This window comes from Perognathus longimembris, chromosome 24, assembly GCF_023159225.1.
Source record: "Perognathus longimembris pacificus isolate PPM17 chromosome 24, ASM2315922v1, whole genome shotgun sequence".
NCBI lineage: Eukaryota > Metazoa > Chordata > Mammalia > Rodentia > Heteromyidae > Perognathus > Perognathus longimembris.
In genome coordinates this window covers 29,211,040-29,231,413 of record NC_063184.1, presented here as the reverse complement: position 1 = coordinate 29,231,413, position 20,374 = coordinate 29,211,040, and the positions used below count along the sequence as shown (strand labels likewise).

Genomic DNA, 20,374 nt, shown 5'->3' with positions numbered 1-20,374 from the left:
ACCACGTTTCCTTGCAAATTACTCATTAATTTTATCCTTAGATCAATGTTGTTGGTTTTTTTTTTTAAATCTCTTACAGGTATAAAAGAGAGTAGTTTCTTTGACAGTGAAACGGACAAAATAAATGACATGTCGACACGAACATTAGCATTCCCTTTCTGGGCATCTGGATCAGGTTACCTTTGTCAAATCCCTAGTCCCATGATACAAAATAATAATAATCTAAAAGACCTCATTAAATAATCAATAGATTGACAAAACCTCTATAAAGAGATGCATAGTGTTTTAATTGATTGTTTGAATCCATTAAATGCAATATTAAACCCAAGCCTCCAAAGTATGTAAGAGAACATTTAACATTTGCTGTACTCATTAGCCAATTTTCCAAAAGATATGATTCGAGGTACATGAAAAGATTCAGGGACTTTTACATTTAACCAGCATTTAAACAACAACAAAAATAAGCAAGAACTTTTATAAACTCTTGCATCCAAATATCACAACAAAAGTTAGAATGAACAAAGTTAAATGATCTTTACTTACCAAAAAACTTCCAAAGGCTGAATTAAATATCGCAGCTGCCTAGAGAGAAAATAAATGGAGGAAAAACTTACTGGAAGTAAATAAGCACAGGAAGAGCAAAGATTATCATTCTCCCTTCCCCCACTATTCAAAAACCTTCAAACATCAGCCTCATATAGAAAAGTTAGCCACTGCTTTACAAAAATGGCCAGTGGCCTGGAGTTTACTAGAATAGATGAGGTGCAGCCTAGGAATTCATAAATAACAGGTCTCACGTGCAAGCAGAAAGCTTTGCCATGGGTGCTATCTGACAGGCCCCGAAGAATCATCACCAACAGTAAATCAAAACCTTGTTGGTATTGATTTTTCTGCTAGACCTAGAACAATCAGAGGTTGATTTATTCATCCAAAAAAATTCATATGATTGAGAGGAAGAAAAAGAGAATTGCCAGACAGACATGAATTGTTCCCCATCGGTGAGCGTGAGTTCTATGAACTCCTAACAACCAGGTGAAGATGGGTGGTTCCCATACAACACACTTTATAGCAAGCTAACCAAGCAGTTAGGATCAGAAGACCTAGTGCCACGCCAGTGCTTCTAAGGTAGACACAGCATGAGAAGCTTCCATCTGATACTCAAAAATAAAATAAAAGGAGGAACATTTGACTTTGCGCTTACCTAACTATCGAAGAAAATACATAGCAGATGTACTATAGCTGTGAACTTTAAATCAATCACCCCATTCCAGGCTACATACACCAGAGTCCTGACAGCTTCCCATAGTACCCAGAAGCGGAGGAAAAAACTGTATCACATCCAATCTGATGGAAGAAAAGAGAGGGAGAAGAACAAAAAAAGAAAAAAAAGGCAAAAGAAGGAGTAAAGAGCCCCTATTTCCATCTCCAGCAAATCCAGAGCAGAATTAAATTAATCATCGTGGCCATGAGAAGCAATGCTGTCGTAGAAAGGAGGATGTCAGTTTCGCAAGTTTGAATAAAGTCCAAGCCAGGCTAAGAGCTGTAGCTGAACAGCCTTCTGCTCAGAAGAGGATGTAGTAATGAGACTGAATGCGTAATGAGATCCCTGGCTCCAGAGAGCTTGGCTCTCCTCTTCCAGTTCATCATTAATTCAAAGCTTTGATAATTTCATTAGATTTCTCCTTTGCTGGCCCTATCAATAAAAGATGGCACTGGACCACAGCTCCTGTGTGGCATAAACACAAGCACAGGCACAGACCAGGGAAACCTTGGCTTTCCAACAGGGACTGTGGCATCTGGTGTTCTGTGTGGTAGTGGGAACAGTGAGAGAAAAGGATTCAGCTAAATAAAACATTACAGATGACAACTGTAAACTACAGCAACATAGTTAACACGTCTTCCTGGAATTCCGTGGTGAATGCTTTTAGGAAAGTTATATGTAAAGAGGAGGGGGATAAGAGGGCAGAACTGCTCAATGAGTTGTGGAGAGATCAACAGGGATGTCTTTCTTCCTTATTAAAAAAAAAAATGCACTTTCTCCCAACAGTCTTTATTTGTCTCTACTCTGTGTTCAAAATGGCTATATCCTTCTTTTTAGTAAAGGAATGACGCCTTTCCCTCTGATCTCCTCCCCTTCAAATTCATTTCCTTCTCTGCCTCTCACAAACCTTATACTAGATGTAAATAGATTCAGAAGTCAAAGAAAAGTATTAACTGCTACTCCTGAAGGCACGCTGTCCCTTTCCTTCCTCCAGTCCAATTGTACGTACTGTCTTCTATGTGACTAGGCTCTGCCCCTGTACCGCTGACAGTGCTGTTTCCGATAGTGAGACAGTTTCATTTTAAGTACCAAAGATGCTGCAGGTCCCCCCGTTCCTAGTCGCTTCCTAATAGTGGTGGCAGGTTTCAATTCTCTCAGCGTACATCCATCCTCTCACGCAGTAAACTGACAGTTTGGGATGAAATGGTTGATTATGATTCTGAGTGAATTCAGACACTGAATCAAGGACCTTGAGTTCAACAGCAGCAAATGAAGCCCATTATTTATTTGGAGAAACTGAACAAGTTTAATAATAAGGTATCTGTGTCTTCATAACCTACTTGATAAAAAGGTAATAAAAATCAAAATAGTTGGAGGTAAGTGCCAGTGGCTCCAGCCTGTAATCCTAGCTACTAAGGAAGCTGAGATCTGAGGACCACAGTTCAAAGCCAGGCCAGGCAAGAAAGTCCATAAAACTCTTATCTCCAGTTAGCCTCCAGAAAACTGGAAGGGGAGCTATTACTCAAGTGATAGAGCATTAGTCCTGAATGGAAAAGCTCAGGGACCACACTCAGGCCTGAGATCAAGCCCCAAGACTGGAAAAAGAAAATAGCTGGGCATAGGTGACTCAGGCCTGTAACCTTAGCTGCTCAGGAGGTTGAGATCTGAGGATTGTGGTTTGAAGCTGGACTGGGTAAGAAAGTCTGTGAGGCTCTTAATTAACCACCACAAAGCCAGAGGTGGTGCTACGGCTTAAGTGATAGACCACTGACCTTGAGCAAAAACAGTTCAGGGGCAAGCACTCAGGCTCTATATTGAAGTCCAGGACCAATACACACACACACACACACACACACACACACACACACACACACACACGCACACGCACACGCACACGCACACGCACACGCACATGCACACACACACCTTTAAAAAGTAAAGAAGGTTAAGAAAGTTATAACTGTAAAAACAGTAAAAGCGACCATTTCTATTGCTGAGTGGCTCAAAATAGTATGATGTTTTATTTTACTTCACCGACGCATGAAACGCATGCCATCCTATAGCTCCGGGCCACTGCGCCTGTGCTGTGCTCTGGAGTTGAATAGATCTAGTCCCTTTTTAAGATGAATTTCAAATACATGAACACTGCTGGATCTTACCCAAGTCTTCTCACGACCTTAGATCAAAAAAAATTCCTAATACTGGTCTTATTCCTTTCCTTATGAGTCTAGTAAATAAAAAATAATATTCAGCATTGGCATGACTAATTTACGGCAAGTTAATTTATGAAACTTTGGGCTGCTGGCTGTTGACTACCCTGATTCCCAGTCAAAGCATATGGAAATGTTTATCAAAATGATAAACTGGGATATTTATCATTGTCTTAGAATTTCTAATGATATTCAAAGCTAAGAAAAAAGGGTGGCAAAATACCAGTTGAATAACTCGGTACTGATACAAAGGATGCTGACTCTGGGCCAATGTGCCCTTCATCTCCCAAAGAGTTCTTTAAAAAAAAAATCACGGGGCATTCTTTAGCTCTGGGTTCCGGGGGCAGGAAGAGTGTGGAATAAAGCAGAGACAGGTATACGGCTTCCTGATGCAGACCACATTACAACAGAGCTCACCGCGAGGGCAAAGAGAGAGGATGGGAATTCGATGAAATATTCAATTCTGTGATGGGGAAAATTCTACCAATTCCCTATAAACCGCCCCCCCCCCCCAATGCCTTGGGGACTGGCTTTGCACTGGTTTCATTCTCAAAGATTGAGTCTAAGAAGAGATTCCAGCCGTCACAGGCAGAAGGAGTGGGGAGAGGGGGGAGTAGAGGGGTATTCCCCAAACTGTCCAGCAAAGAGAGTGCTTACCACCACCGTGACACAATACCTGAGGTAAGGCACTGAACACAAGAAAAGCTTTATTTTGGCTCAGGTTTCAGAGCCTTCAGTTGGCTCTGGTGCTTTGGGGCCTGTAGCAAGGCAAAGATATCATGGCGGAGAATGTGAGAGACCACTACCCAGCACTTAGTACTCTTGTCAAGGCGGCCAGAACGCCAAGAGAGAGGAGGGACTGAAGCAAATGCCAAACTTCTCTTTCAGGTCAGTTCGATGCCTAAGACAAAAGAACCCAGATACAACCACACCTACTGAAGAGAAGCTTAGCATGAAATACTGCCAAAGAGAGAAAAAGCATTCGACAAGAGTACCCTCACCTAGTGGAGCGAAAGGAGAAGTAACTGGCTTGACCAACATGCACTAGAAGAAACAACCAAACAAAAACTACTGCCTAGATTAAAGACAAAACTTCACAACTTCCAGAGGAAAAGATGGAGCCATCTCCATACTTTCAGGAAAGGAAGTTGTTTTTTTTTCAAATAAGAAGACACCAAAAGTTCACACGAGGAAGGAAAATCTGAAGGTTGCTCTGGCCAAGGAGGTATAAATGAAGACAAAGTAATGGGGGGCCCTGCGGGGTTAGTTTCTCCTCCTTCCCCCCTCACTTGTTCCTGCCCAGAGCAATGCAAGTTATCCTGCATCTGGAGAGCAAGGTACAGACAGCCCCTCCAACATCACTGACTAATGCCAGCATCACCAACCTCCAGGCATCTCGGTGGAAGAGAAATAAGCCCTTGATTGTTTATGCCACTTGTAGTTTGCTTTTCTATTACTTGCAGCCTAAGCGACACAATCACGTTCCTGACAGGAGAGAAAACAATCAAGGAGAAGCCAGGCAGATGGCATAAGCCTCAGTGCTTCTTCTTTTGAGTTGGCATATTAAGTTTCATTTTGCATTGTCCCTGGCTCTCATTGCCTACCGCATCACTGCAAAATAAGGAAGAGAAAACTGATGATGATTGGTCATGAAGACCAGAGACCAGAGCTATGTAGCTTTACCCTAGCTCCACCAGTATGTGAATTCAGCCTCTCATCAAGTGAGCCTGGTTCACAGGAAGAATTGGCTTGAATATTGACTTCCTCTGTAAGCATGAGTTCAGTCTGGAAAGCACATGAAGATGAACACAACAGGGGCTGAATTCCAACCCTTGACCTCCATTCATTCAAATACGGGAACACAGAACACTTTTTATTTGTAAGGTGTTTTGAGAGACTGATACAAGGGTTTAAAAAAAAGAAGAGAAGTTATCTGCTGTGCAAACTATACTATTTGTATTAGCAGTAGCTGGTTTTACTACTCCCTACTTAACCACCACAGTTTTCAACCCATACATCTCACAGTGAGTTACAATTTGCATATCACAATGGAATATGATTGAATTAGACAACAGAAAGGGAAATATAAAGGATAGTAGTTAAAATGTGAATTCGGACACTGAGCTCATCCTAAAAAAAGGAATTGTCATTTGATCTCATTGATGTATATCACTGGACTTTTTAAAGCAGTGATAATTGAAAAAGTATAGTATTGCTTTTGAAACCATTACTATGTCTTTCAACAAAGAAATATACATGCAGACTATGGTACTCTTAAAAAGGCATTCATCAACTTAAAGAAAGACTAACTTCATGACGGTTTAATTCTTTGTTGTAAAAACATTATAGGAATTAACAGAATTATATATATATATATACTTGTATGTATATATAGTATATGTATCTTCCACTTAAATGTTTGACATCCCACTGCTTTTCTAAGACAAAGTTACATTTTGTGCTGATTTTTACAAGTCCATTTCATGATACCATGGTGGAAAGAAAACTATTTAATATCTTTAATCTCGGGGTGAATGGGGTTGCTATTGTTGTCTGCAACTATTCATCTCAATTCAGGCAAGGGAAAAAATATATATTCAAGTTACTGTTTCTAGGTGCTAAATTGAATCAGGTGTCCTCTCCTCTTAAGAAAATTAAGTTGCTTTTGTGCAAGAGTGTTTTAATGAGAACAGAGCCAGCCGACAGTGATAAATGGCAAATGATGCCGGAGAGAGCACGTAAGCAGGACAATATGTGCATGCTACAGTCTTGCAGCCTATTTTTCACTGACTATTCTGAATGACTTCGCTGTTTCTTAAGGGGCCTATTAATCTCAAATTTAGTTATTACACAACGTTTATTTGAACATATATTCTGTGGATGATGACAGTTAATAAAGGAAATCTTTCACAAGCTGTATTTTTACATATTGTTCCAACTGCAGCTCCTGTGGTTCTGATGCTCTTGATGGAATAATCGACATTGTGCTGAGGCGGTTTTTTTTTGGGGGGGGGGAGAAGCACATATATTCAGATTCCTTTCTCAGCACATAGGGACTCTTAAATAACTGTTAAAATACATACATACAAAAAAAAGTCCAAGGACCAAAATGACATCTTAACTATTTGACAAAAATCGTTTAATGTGGTCCAAGGCAAAGCAGCCACCTTTTCACACTTTTAAAGCTCTGGTGCCTAATAGGTAATCTACATTTTCACCATATGCACAGAGCAGGGAGGAAAAGCAAAATCAATTTTTCTTGAGGTGCAAAAAGAATCAAATAGCATGATGGCTCTGCTTTTCTCTTTGGGGTGCTTTTTGCGTGCTCACCCTTCTCCCTATAAAAAGCATGTACTTAAAGTAGTGGAGAATCTGTACTTCTTATTTCTAGAAGTTCAGAAGGCTTAGAAGAATTACTTTTACATTGTCCTTTAAAAAATTATCAGTTCAAATCAGTACATCCATTGAGACTGTGGTTCTGGTTCAAGGAGAAACTGTTACTTTAGATGAAACTGGTTTATAATAACAAAACCAACGGATGTTAATAGGGGCTACTTAGATTGGGTCAAGGCTGAAATCCCCTTTGTCACTGAGGTGAATAAAGACTGAACCACTCGCCTTTGATTTCATCATCCTGAAATCTCAGTCTTCAAACTGCAGTGAAATCAGAATACTCAAGTGGAAGGGAATCTTTAGATACTATGACAATCTCTTTATCATCGAGAAACAAACCTCCAGAGAGTTAAAAGGTCTTTCTTAAGGCTGTCTGGGATTCAGCTAAGCCGGGATAGTCATCTGCACACAATGCCTGAGCCCCCTGCATCTCCTACTATTATAGCTACATTGTCTACTCCATACATTTAACGGACATTCATTGATATATGACTGAAAAAAGGGGCAGATATCCGTATACTAATTGGCTGTTAAGATTCTGTGTTTTTTTCCCTTCTCTTTCCAGTTTCCCTTGGTTTTCAAGGATTTTCTTATAGGGAAAACATCATACAATAATTGTTAGATATTAGGCATAATTAGAACTTGGGTCTCTCTTCAGTTTTTAGACAAACCTAGAGTAATGTGCTCAATCAATGTCTCACTAAAAACTGAATGAATTTAGGACAATACCAGGAAGATTACTACCTAAAGAATCTTCACTATACAACCATCGACTGATCTAAACAACAAATGGAGGGTTTAATTCAGAATATCAAATCCTAAATTGCAAGTATACAGGCTTTACTTACTTATAGCTTTTTAAGTTCACATAAATACCTCAGATGAAGCTGAGCAAAATTTATATTAAACTGTAACAATACTTGGAATTATATCAAATGCCAATTTCTCAATATTTCTGTTTTTGCTCAATCTTTTGAGTTTCCTGCCTCTTATGAAAAGGAATAAAGAAATACTCTTCTAATTAGGCAGTCATTTAGCACAAATTTATTAGGCAAATTAGTAATCCAAGTCCTTCGAACAGAAAAACAAATAGCATGGAATAGCCAGCCATATACTAAGGCTAAAAGAGATATCACACTGGCTTAACGCTGGATCAATGATTGGTAACAAAGAACTACAGCAGCCTAGCAATTAACTATAAAAATGTCTGTCAGAATTGGCATTTTCAGGATCTCTTCGCAATCTGCAACTAGCACTTCTCTGATCAATTAATGGAAGTTCTGTTTAATGCCAACACATGAACCAAGCTCTCAGCACACCAAGATCGCAACGGGCCAGGAATCCCCCGAACACTTTGTTTAGAAGTGCATCCACAAAACAGAAGTGACAAGCTCTGTCAAAGCATCTCATGTTTTCTTACAGACTTTGGATTCTAACTCCCTCACTCTTGTTATTCTTGCTCTTTTCCATCCATTAGGTCTGGGAATCTCAGAGCTTCTTAAGAGGGCAATGGATCAATCCCTCGGCAATAACTCTCTCATCAGCTTTTCATTAGCAATAAAATAGCTTTCCTACCATCTTCTGGGAAATAACTTACCATAGAGTCACAGCATACAATGGATTTCTGCAGACCATCACATCAAGGTATTTTCCTCAGAAAGGATGATACTGACATTACTAACAATTAGTGCCTGTCCATCTCATTGCTGGTGTCTGCAGAATTTGAGGCCACACAATTACCTCTAGAGTTTCAGACTTAAAATCTATACGCTAAGTCACATTTGTCACTAAATTCTTCCCTTCGCTGATTTGACTTTGCGTTGTGAGATTGTTTGCTCATGTTAGATCCCTGGAGAAAATTTAAAAAGAGCTGTGTTACTGCCATTACAAGTAGTAAACTAGTAAACATTGAACAACTGGCTCTTGGGATGAGGCGGGAATAGCAGTTTGTGGTATTTTTGTTTTTCAGTGAAAATTCTCTCACCCCTGCCAATTCCCAGCTACAAACTTGATGTCACTGTCCACCAAGATGGGAAAGATGGTGTCATTCCAAAAGTATAAAAAATAGGAGTAAAATAAACACAAAATAAGCAGGAAAGCAATCATAATAAGTGGAAACTACTGAAGTTAAAAACAAAAATAACAGGCCAAAAAAATCTATGAAATCAAAAGCCAGTTCTTTGGAAAATGAGTAGTAAAATGATACACTTCTAGAACATGATCTTCTGTAAAAATTCACAGTTCTGTTTTTTAGTGGTGATGGTGTTGTTCGTTGGGGCGGGGTGCACGCATGCACATGTGTGTGTGTAAGTGTATGGGTGTGTATATGTGTGCATGAGAGAGAATTCAGGACCTCACAATCTTAATTGGCTTTTTTATCTCAAGGCTGGTGTTCTACCACTTGGGCCACAGCTCTACTTCTGGCTTTTTGCTGATGAACTGGAGAGAGAGACACACACAGAAAGAGAGAGAGAGACAGACAGACAGACAGTCAGACAAGCAGACTTTTCTACCTGGACTAGCTTCAAACCTAGATCCTCAGGTCTCAGTCTCCTGAGTGGCTAGGATTATAGGCATGAGCCACCAGCCTGGGAGAAGCATTAATGCCACACAAAAACATACAGCAAGCCTGATTCAGCCTGTAAGCCAAAGTTTGTTCATTCTTGCTCTTGGGAATTAAAAAGAAGCTAGAAATCACCAATATGGCAGGAACCATTCTAAAACCCTTCAGATAATTAAGAGAGAAGAACATTATGAATAGCACCATAATCCAAAAATTGACCAAATAGATCAAGTAGACAAATTCCTTGTATGACACAAACTATCGAAGCTCTTTCAAAAAGAATAAATGACCTAGCTAACCCATTACACATGAAAGATATTCACTATATGGCTAAAAGCTTTTCCCCAAAGAAATAGCTAGACCATATGGCTTCCTTGGTGAATTCTACCTAACATTTAAGGAAAAAATAACACTAATTTCAGGAAAACCCACTCAGAAAATACAAGAAGGGAGAAAATTCGCCAAATCACCTAATGAAAACTCAAGCCTGATATCATAACCAGATGAAACATCCTTTTTAAAAAATACCTTGCAGGGGCTGGGGATATGGCCTAGTGGCAAGAGAGCTTGCCTCGTATACATGAGGCCCTGGGTTCAATTCCCCAGCACCACATATACAGAAAACGGCCAGAAGTGGCGCTGTGGCTCAAGTGGCAGAGTGCTAGCCTTGAGCAAAAGGAAGCCAGGGACAGTGCTCAGGCCCTGAGTCCAAGGCCCAGGACTGGCCAAAAAAAAAAAAAAAAAAAAAAAAAAATACCTTGCAAAACACTAATCTTTATGAATATAGGTACATATGCAAAACTCCTTTGAAAATCTGAACTGACTGGACTTAGAAATATGTAAAAATATTTGATCATTAAATGAAGTTTATTTCAGGGATGCAAAGTTAGTTTAAGATTTGAAAGTTCAACATGTTGAATTAAAACCTCTTTACAGCTACTTAAACATGATGATGATGATGATTTGAAAATTAACCAAGGTAATCCAATTTGTCAAGGGATTATAGAAAAGAAAAAATATTACATATGCAGAAAGTGTGACAAAATTCAACATATATTCATGATTAAAAACTCAGAAACTAGAGTTGGTAAGAATTTCCTCTACCTGAGAAAGAACATTTTCATCAAAAATGAACAGCTAAGCTTCCTGGTCAGGGAACAACAACAACAAAAAAGAACAGCTAACACCATAGTGGCTAAGAGTGAATGTTCCCAAGTAAGGAACAAAGCAAGGATGCACATATCTGCTACTTCTAGCTAGCCTTGGCATTGTTAATTTCCAATTTTCATCATTAAAACTAACAAATACTGATGAAAGAAAAATTTTCAACTCCTATCTAACGTTACCAAGATGAGAATCCACATTATTATTCTATCAAATCTCCACATATTGATTTACAGATTCAATGTAATCACAATCAAAATCCCTATAAAATTTTCAGTAGAAAATAACCAGATGTCTAAAACTCATTTAAAATCACTTTGTATTTCTTTACTCATTATTCAAGACGAAGAACAAAGCTGGAAGACATATACTACTTAATTTCAACACTTAATATAAAACTACACTCATCAAGACAGTGTAGTATGGTCTGAGGATAGACATATAGATCAATGAAACAGAATAAAAGTCCAGAACCAAACCTATATAGATAGATAAAGGTAAACTGGTTTTTGACAAAGATGCTAGGGAAGTTTACTTACCATTTCCACTGCTCAGTGGAATTTGTCAGAGACAGACATTCAGTCCCACAAAGACTTAAATTCAAATGGTCAGCTTTATTTGTAGTAGCCCCCAACTGGAAACTACTTAAATGTCCATCAACAGATGAATAGATGACCCAATCATGATACATTTACCCAGTGGAATACTAGTCAACAACCAAAAGCAATGGACTACTGGTACATATTGAATATGATGACTCTCAAAAACATTATACTAAATAAAAAACAAGGGCTATGTAACTATATGATTCCATGGCAATATTATTCTGTAAAAGTTAATAAGGTAGAAATCAGATCACAGACCCTCAAGGATTGCATTGAGAAGTAGAAAGAAAAACAAAAGAACGTTTTGCCATGCTAGTGATGATTTATATCTTTAGTGTGGTTTTGTTTACATAAATATTTGTACTGTCCAAAATGAATCATTCAATATAAAGGAATTTTGCTGCACATAAATTAAACTATTCTCTTGACTTTTTAACTACCAAACTGACTTTGAACCTGTAAAATAATTTAAGCCAATAAAATTGTTATACATATATGGCATTAAAGCTTATAGATACATATTTTGGGAGAAGGTGATGCTGGGACTTGAACTCAGGTCCTCTCACTCTTGCTTGGCATTTTCACTTATAGCTGCCACTCTACCACTTGAGCCACACCTCCACTTCTGGCTTTTTGTTGGCTAATTGGAGATAAGAGTCTTGTAGTTTTATCTATCCACATTGGCTCCTAACCAAGACCCTCAGAACTCAGCTTTCTGGGCAGCTAGGACTACAGGCATTAGCCACTGGCACCAAGCAAGGCTTAAATTATTTTCATGTTTATTTGGTTTTCAGATTGGCACCTAAAATTTCAGTAGTTAAGTGATATTTAATACCAATAGGAATGAATCAAAGCCACAGGATTAGGTCTCTACCTATTATCTAAAACAATGAAATAGCAGGGATTCTTTCTGATTGTGATTTGTAAAAATGTTTCTGCAGGTCATTACTTTCAACAATAACAATGTGGACATATAAGTCCTCCCCATGAGACTTACTTCCTCATCTGATATTAAAGAGAGCCCAATGTGTCAGGCACACGTGTATCCCAACCACCAAGGAGTCAAAAACAGGAAAATCATTGTCCCAGGTTGGCCAGGGCAAAAACATAAAGCTAAGTGAACAATAAAATAAGCTCACTTTCACAACTGAAAGTTTCATTTTTTTTTCAAAAAGGCGGACAATTAAAGATAGTTTTCAATAATGTCAATGAAAAGTGGGTTTGGGTTCTTCTTGAAAAGCTGAATTTAAGTAAGCTTTCCTTTCTACCTTTATCAGCTACCATAGAACATCTTGGATTTCCTCTTTAAAAAAACAAAAAACAAAAAAACATTTTGGTCCTCAAGTTATAAGATACAGAGTACAGCTATTTTTTTTTTTGCATGTCCTATACAATTATAGCTGAGGTCTAAAAAACAGTTCTACAGTGTTCCACTCAGCAAAATGTGAATTTACATTTTCTACCCCTAACAAACCAATAGAAAGGGCTGGGGGTGGTGTTTAAGTGGAAGAGAGCTTGTCTAGCAAGCCCAAGGCCTTGAGCTCAAATCCAGTACCACCAAAAATAAACAGATAAGCACAATAGAGCCAGGCACTGATGGTTCCCAACTGTAATCCTAGCTACTCAGGAGGCTGAGATCTGAGGATGGTGAATTAAAGCCAGCCAGGGGAAGAAAAGTCCATGAGGCTTATTTCCAATTAATGACCCAACAGCCAGAACCAGAGCTGTGGCTCAAGTAGTAAAGTACAGGTGCATGCACGCACACACGCACACACGCACGCACACACACACACACACACACACACACACACACACACACACACAAAACAATAATAAAAATAATACTAGAATATTGTCCTTTTAAAAAAAATTTACAAACAAGGGTTGGCCAGTCCACCAGGATAAGAAGTGAGTGATTCAGGATCACAGGACATCTGACAGTGGTTGATGTGGAATTACCAGGCAGAGCCCCCAAACACTCTTGTTTTCAAGGCTATTAATCTTGATCTGACTATGTAGATAATAGATATATATGAATATAAAACAAAAATACTCAGCATGGAAATCGTAAAACTCTCGTCAGCACACAGCGAAGCTCTAAATGTCGACTTCGGGTTTTTATGAAGGGCATCCTTCTGTTGGTGATGGAAGGTATATTAGCTTAGTGGGCCGTGCAATAGCCAAGGCACCACAACTAATGGACTGCCAGGAGATGATTTAATAAGGAGACCCAGCTGAACAATGGTGTATAAGTAACTCTGACAACCTGAGGCTTTCTCCCGGTCAAACAGTTTTATATCTGGAAGTGACTTTTTTCTTAACACCAACCAAAAAAAGAAAAAAAAAAAAAGACCTGAGAAGATACTCTCAGAAGGTTTTCCTATAACAGTAGCCCAAACATTCTCATATAAGTTCAGAATCAACAAGATTAAAAAGAAAAAAGGAGGGGGAAAAAGAGGCTTACAGGTCTTGTCCCAGGTCTTTCCATAGGCACTCTTTTTTTTTTTTTTGCCAGTCCTGGGCCTTGGACTCAGGGCCTGAGCACTGTCCCTGGCTTCTTCCCGCTCAAGGCTAGCACTCTGCCACCTGAGCCACAGCGCCCCTTCTGGCCGTTTTCCATATATGTGGTGCTGGGGAATCGAACTGAGAGCTTCATGTGTAGGAGGCAAGCACTCTTGCCACTAGGCCATATTCCCAGCCCATAAGTGACTTTGTTATGTGGTTTGATTTTATGTCCCCCCCACTTTTTTTCTTTTTGCCAGTTCTGGCTTGAACTCAGGGCCTGAGCACTGTCCCTGGCTTCTTTTTGCTCAAGGCTAACACTCTACCACTTGAGCCACAGCGTCACTTCTGGCCTTTTTCTATATATGTGGTGCTGAGGAATCGAACCCAGGGCTTCATGCATGCTAGGCAAGCACTCTACCGCTAGGCCATTTTCCCAGCCCTATCATAGGCACTCTTAGTGACGTGGTTGGAGACCTGGTTAAACAATGCATTTGGTGACAACGGCCGCATTGCTTCCGGTCTCTGCAAAGTGGAGACTTAGGGAATGTACTCTATGAATTGTGACCAACAGAAATGGGGGAGGAGAGAATGAAAGTATTAAGTTTTTGTACGCTATTATGAGGGCCCCTCAACTTGATGGCACCAGCCAGCTTGTACTGGGAGGAGAAAACAGAGAATTACCAAAGGAGCAAAAGATTTCTTTTTAAATAACAAGGTGGGTGACTAAGTGGTGTTCACACCCTTTCTCACCCTGCTGCCATGGTTGTGCCAGTGTGTAAATGAGTTCTAAGATCCACTTCAAAAAGTGTATCAAAGGGCTGGGAATATGGCCTAGTGGCAAGAGTGCTTGCCTCATATACAGGAAGCCCTGGGTTCGATTCCTCAGCACCACATATACAGAAAATGGCCAGAAGTGGTGCTGTGACTCAAGTGGCAGAGTGCTAGCCTTGAGCAAAAAGAAGCCAGGGACAGTGCTCAGGCCCTGAGTTCAAGCCCAGGACTGGCAAAAAAAAAAGTGTATCAAAGAAAACAGTATGAATCTCACAAATGATGCAGCTATTAAGAATGTACTTCATTGTACCATTACTTTTTTTTTGCACTTAAAGAAATTTTAGGTACTTGTTAAAATTTCCTATTTTGGTTAGTTTTTCTATCATAGGGAATTTTTCTTTGTCTTAAATTTGTTTCTATTATCATTAAGTAGTTGTATAAAGGGCTGGCCATTTAACATGTCAGTTCGTGAGTACAACGCATCTTGACCAATGTCACCCTTTTGTCATTCTCCCCTCTCTCTCCTACCCATCCCCTCAGTTTCCATTTTTAAGTATGTACAGTGGATATTATTACTGCTCACCCTCTTTTACTTCTTTACTTTTTTGGACTGGGCACTGTCCCTGTTTTTTTGCTCAAGGCTAGTAGTGTTCTTCCACTTGAGACAGCTCCACTTCTGGGCTTTTCTTTTTTTTTTTTTTTTTTTTTTTTGTTTTGTTTGGTAGTTAATTGAAGATAACAGTCTCAAGGACTTTCCTGCGTGGGCTGGCTTCGAACCATGATCTTCAGTCTTAAGACTCCTGAGTAGCTAGGGTTACAGATAAAGAACTCTGTTCCAGTTGTAAAATCCCATCTCTTGGTGCTTTCTAAAGGATGTTCAATTTCTCATGAAACAAAAGCAAGCTTCCCAGCTGAATCTCCAATGAAAAAATTCTGCTGGGAGCATATTTTAACAGGCTAAATTTATTTTTCTTGGGGCTGGGGATATGGCCTAGTGGCAAGAGTGCTTGCCTCCTATACATGAGGCCCTGGGTTCGATTCCCCAGCACCACATATACAGAAAACGGCCAGAAGTGGCGCTGTGGCTCAAGTGGCAGAGTGCTAGCCTTGAGCAAAAAAAAAAAAAAAAAAGCAGAAGCCAGGGACAGTTCCTAGGCCCTGAGTCCAAGCCCCAGGACTGGCCAAAAAAAAATAAAAAATAAAGAGAAACCATGCATAAACTTGTAGTTCAACCATCAAATCTTTAAAAAAAAATAAAAAAAGTATTTTTCTTAAATTATCTGTTTACAGAATCTGACAAAGTTTTAGAAGGTAGAATGAGTAATTAAAACTCCCTTTTCTTTCCCTTGTCCCTTTCCTCTGCCCCTACCTTCTTCCTTCCCTGTCTCCAAACATACTTCCGAGGTTGAACAGTTTCTCTCCCTCTCCTCTTCTTTCTCTTTTCCTCCCTCCTTCCTCCTTCCCTCCCTTCTTCTCATCCTACCTCCAGAAATCTGTGCACCATATTCATGCTATGAGTCATTCAAAACAGGTATATGAAGTCAATACTTCACTCCCACACACACAGGAAAAATTTTAAATCACCTACAAGTGAAAAATAATACTTCTGCTCTTGATGTGATCTTTAGACTATTTCAAAACCAACCTCTGATTTCAAACTTATTCCTAGGAAAAATTAGGAACAAAACAAAGATCTTTATAAGCATAAAAAAGTATTCCACTTCTTTTTCCAAATCACTCCAAACCCAAATTAAGACGCGTGCCTAACCCTTCTTAAAGCCTGATGCCTCAAGTTTTAGTATTCCTTTATATTAGAAAAAAATGATAATACCTGTTTCTCTTCAGCTATTCTTCATTTATTCAGTGAGGCCTTCACAGAGACACATGGGTTAAACATGAAATTACCTGTGTGCAAAGTTCCCCTGTAATCCAGATGTTCATAACCCCGCCCCTCCTTGGCAAGAAGGTTTGTAAGGAAGACTGGAGCCTCAGCTAAGAGGTGGATGGGACGACGGCTCCCTCCTCCCGCTCCATCCTTCACTGCAATTCTTAAACACCTCAGCTGAACTGAAGACTTAATCAGACACCAAGTGAGTGCACATGGATCAAAAGACTCAAGCTGAATGTCGATGAGTAGGCTACTACAACCAGCCCTCCTTCTCCAGCTAAACCCAAGTTCCAGACAATCCTTAAACCTGCTTTGCCCTCATCTCTTCTATATTTCCTTCATTTTTCTCGTCTTAAAGTAGAAAGAGGTTTACTTTTTTTTTCTTTTCAGAAAAAAATGTAGTTGCTTTTGAAAAACGTATTCCCTGAACTATTTTCTTACATCTACTTTTGAATCCCCAACTCACTTAATTAAATTCCATGTGAATTTAAATTGCAATTAACATCTTTTGAGGGATTACATGTTCTAATCACAATTATGCAGTGAATATCTGAAACACATACATTGTGTTATATTATCTGAAATGCAAATGGGAGTCCAAAAAAGATGTTTAATAAAAATGTATAGTACTGAAGACTTTATTATGGAACCTAAGGGACTAGAAATGAGATTTTAAAAGAGTAAAAGCATAGCTACAAGTATAAAAACAAATTGCTTCACCTCCAAAATCCCAGAAGTGGCCCCATTTGACTTCCACTTAAACCACTTCATCACAGTTTTAAAACTGATTTATAAGGGGTTGTATTAACCAAACTGAATTTCATTTCTTTCTTCCTAGATCAGTAATCTCATGCAGTCTTAAATGAGAGATGTGTTAAATTCTGTAAGAGCAGGAGAGAAAATGTTTTCCTGATCTAGGAATTTATAATGGTACGACTGATTTCTTTTATTTAACTCTTCAAAATCACATATCAAGAGCAGAAGGAAAAGCTGACATTTATTGAACACTTGCTGTATTCCAGACCATAAGTATTAGTTATTTAATCCTAAAAATAATCCGGAAGTCAGTCTTATCCCATTATATAGATCTAAAGTCCAGGCTCGGAGATGATGAGTGTTCATGAGAAATAAGGTTATATGAACTGGTGGTGAGGCTGAGATTTGATTCTAAAATACATGCTTGTCAGGTAAAAGGACACTATCCATTCTGCCAAGAAAAAAAGAAACAAAAAACAGTAGCACACATTTGTAATCCTAGATACCTAGAAAGCACAGCTCAGAAGAACTGAGGTTTGAGACCAGTGGGGGGCAGGAAAATCTGAGACTTTAGTAGTACGAAAATTAACCAATGGCTCGTGAAAATTAGGAATCTAAGAATAGGGTTATAAAAAAGATATAAAAGTTCTGGCCAATTTGGAAACATAAAAGCAAATGATTTACTATCCCGTTGAAATCGTAGCAATACTTAGATCTTCTCCATTAATAGTTAAAAGACTTGTGAGGCCTCATGCTCAATTCTTTCTTGCTACCACCATGGGGATGGAGGAGGGTCCTAATGACTCCCGTTAGGAGGGTGGTTTGGAATAGAGGCATCAACCTGCAGTCTCGAGCTCCCCCAAAGGCGGAGCTGGACGGGGGCTCAGCCAGCCTAGCATGGTCACCGCAGAGGACGGAGGCGGTGAGCAGGGCGGGCAGACAGCAGCCACGGGGTAAGGCCTTTACATTTTAACCTGTGGAGTGCATCTCCCCGCACGATCACCCTCCCTCCAACTCGGGCCTTTCTTGTGCCTCCAATTAAAAAAACACGGAAAAGATGTGAAAAGGTGCGGTTGGCTGGTGGAGGGGCAGACGTTTCCAGAGATGCTGGGAACTTCACAAAGCTACAGAGGGCATGTGGGCAAGGCCTACTGGAGAAGACGGCCCAGAGAAGGGAGAGATGCCAGGGGCACCGGGCACAGAGTCTGCCTGTAAGGTTCGCCAGAAAGGAAACCCGCCACATGGCTCAGGCAGAAGAAAGGAGTTTATTGGGGAGGAAAGCAAACTGCCAGCCCACACAAGATGGAGGCGCAAGGAAACAGAGGGGAAGGAAGAAGGGAAAAAGAAAAAGAGCAAGAGAGAGTAGGAGAGAAAAGGAAAGAAAGAAAAAGGAATGAGAGTGGGGACTGGTGTTGAGCTGGATTATATAGGGAAGGGTGGGAGGTGTTGCCAGGTGAATTGGATGTGATCTCAGAGAAGGGGGAGGTAACTGCCTCCAGGGGTGCCAGTTACCTAGGTAATGCAGGTACTGGGTGAAGACTTAAATAGGGTGGGGGGCATCTGCATGGAGCCCTCCAAAAAGTGACTCCAAAAGCGATCTAGAACACTGGCCCAATGAGGGTTTATTTCCATTCAATTTTCTTCTTGCATTTGAAACTGGCTGAATCATGGCATTTTGTTTGAGGAATCTTTTAAGTCCTTCAAGGCCATCTGAATATTTTTCTGTGTCAAATTCTGGTTAATGAGGCCTGCTGAAAAAGGGAAGATGTATATAATCTCTACTCCGCGGAAAGTCCACAGACATGTATATTAAAACAGCAGTCTCATAGCTGAATGTCATAGCTTCCAGTGACCTACAGTCAGCCAGTGACCAGTAGGTAGCTTCATCACATTGACAAGCACTTAATGAGTGCTCACTCTATGTTACCCTATGGTGATTTACACTCAGGACCCTTCTGTTTAAAACCCAGAGTAGATCCACTTTACAGTTCACCTAAAGGAAAACGAATTTACCTAAAATCAGGTAACCATCAAGCCAGGATTTAAAGAGGTTTGTTGACACCAAAACCCATACTCTTCACTAATGTTAAGGTGTCAACATTAAAAAACGTAACCACTCAGAATATTTGAACCTCCATTCACACCAACTCCATAAACCCAAGAAAATATCCCTCCAAATCCGCCCATTTCCTCCACCCCCTTCCAAAAGGTAAGCTCATGAAAGTTTCCAAACCTACAAAAACAAACAAACAAAAATAAACCAGAAAGAAGGGGAAAAATAGATGGGTCGACATAAAATATCCTTCTGTATCTTTAAAAAAAAAAAAGAGAAAACTTTCTACAAAATAAAGTAGAATAAGTAAGGGATAAGTCAAGATGAAAAGACAGCACTGTTGTCAGTACCATGCCTGGGCATCAGTGTACTAGATCTTTATTTAAAGCAAATCAAGAAAGGTGCTGGCTTAGGAAAGCACTTCCATAGAGTGGCTACATACCAGCATTAGGAAGGAAAACGAGACCTGAAATTCATTAGGAAATGAAATGCGCTTACAGAACTTTTTAATAAACTTTCCCTCGCCATGAAATCTTCCTACAGATTTTCTCCCCTCATTTGCATAGCTGTACGGGCCTATTCTCTTTTCCTTTTTTTTTTTTTCTTTCAAGCCCCTTTGCCCTTTCAATCATGAAGCATATTACTCCACTGTCAGTGCAAAGCAGTTCCTAACAACAGGGAACCCAGCTGGGATAGGAAGAGGGCAGCGGGCTCATGCATTAACATAATAATCCAACTGTGTTCCCATAGGCCCTTAGGGCAGACAGCATATTAGGTAGGCCTCCTGTGCAGAGCCTGGTGGAAGCTGCCTTATCACCTGCCCATCAACCTGTGGCAGCTAGAGCAGGCTCCGTAGCACCAGCTCCTGCCAAGCAGTGGTGCCCAATTACCTTACTACAGAAGACAGAAATCCATTTTTCTACGTCTGCTTAATGTACTCGGTGCATTTCTTTATTTATGATTTGAATCTGCGTTTCTGCATCGTTTCCGGGAGATTGACTTACCGCCTTTTAACTTTTTTAAAGTCAAGTTGTCTAAAGGCCATAGGCAGGAAGGATTGAAATGCGAATTTCAAATAGAAAAGCTCAAGTTGGAAATCAAGCTAGCAGCTTGGTTATCAGGTGTCTAAGATTCTTCTGTGAGTTCAGAGGACAAGGTGTATGGAGGCCCTTCACGGTTTCTTCTAAGAGGACCAAATCAGGGTG

At 39.8% G+C, this 20,374-nt stretch overlaps 1 protein-coding gene across 8 annotated transcripts in view; it reads right to left on the bottom strand.

The window, feature by feature from the left end:
* The window catches only part of Slc10a7 (solute carrier family 10 member 7), a 146,528-nt gene that overhangs the window by 98,841 nt on the left and 27,313 nt on the right, over positions 1-20,374 (bottom strand). For 4 of the 8 annotated variants that reach the window (XR_007209057.1, XM_048333800.1, XM_048333802.1 and 1 more), the window contains one exon: positions 544-582. Coding sequence is in view for 5 of the 8 variants with exons in the window: in XM_048333800.1 (XP_048189757.1) it covers positions 544-582 (39 nt within the window). In the remaining 3 variants the exon portion in view is untranslated. Of the gene's footprint in view, positions 1-456; positions 583-18,699; positions 18,865-20,374 lie in introns of those variants that run through there. The other 4 variants (XR_007209058.1, XM_048333803.1, XM_048333804.1 and 1 more) reach the window with 2 other exon arrangements.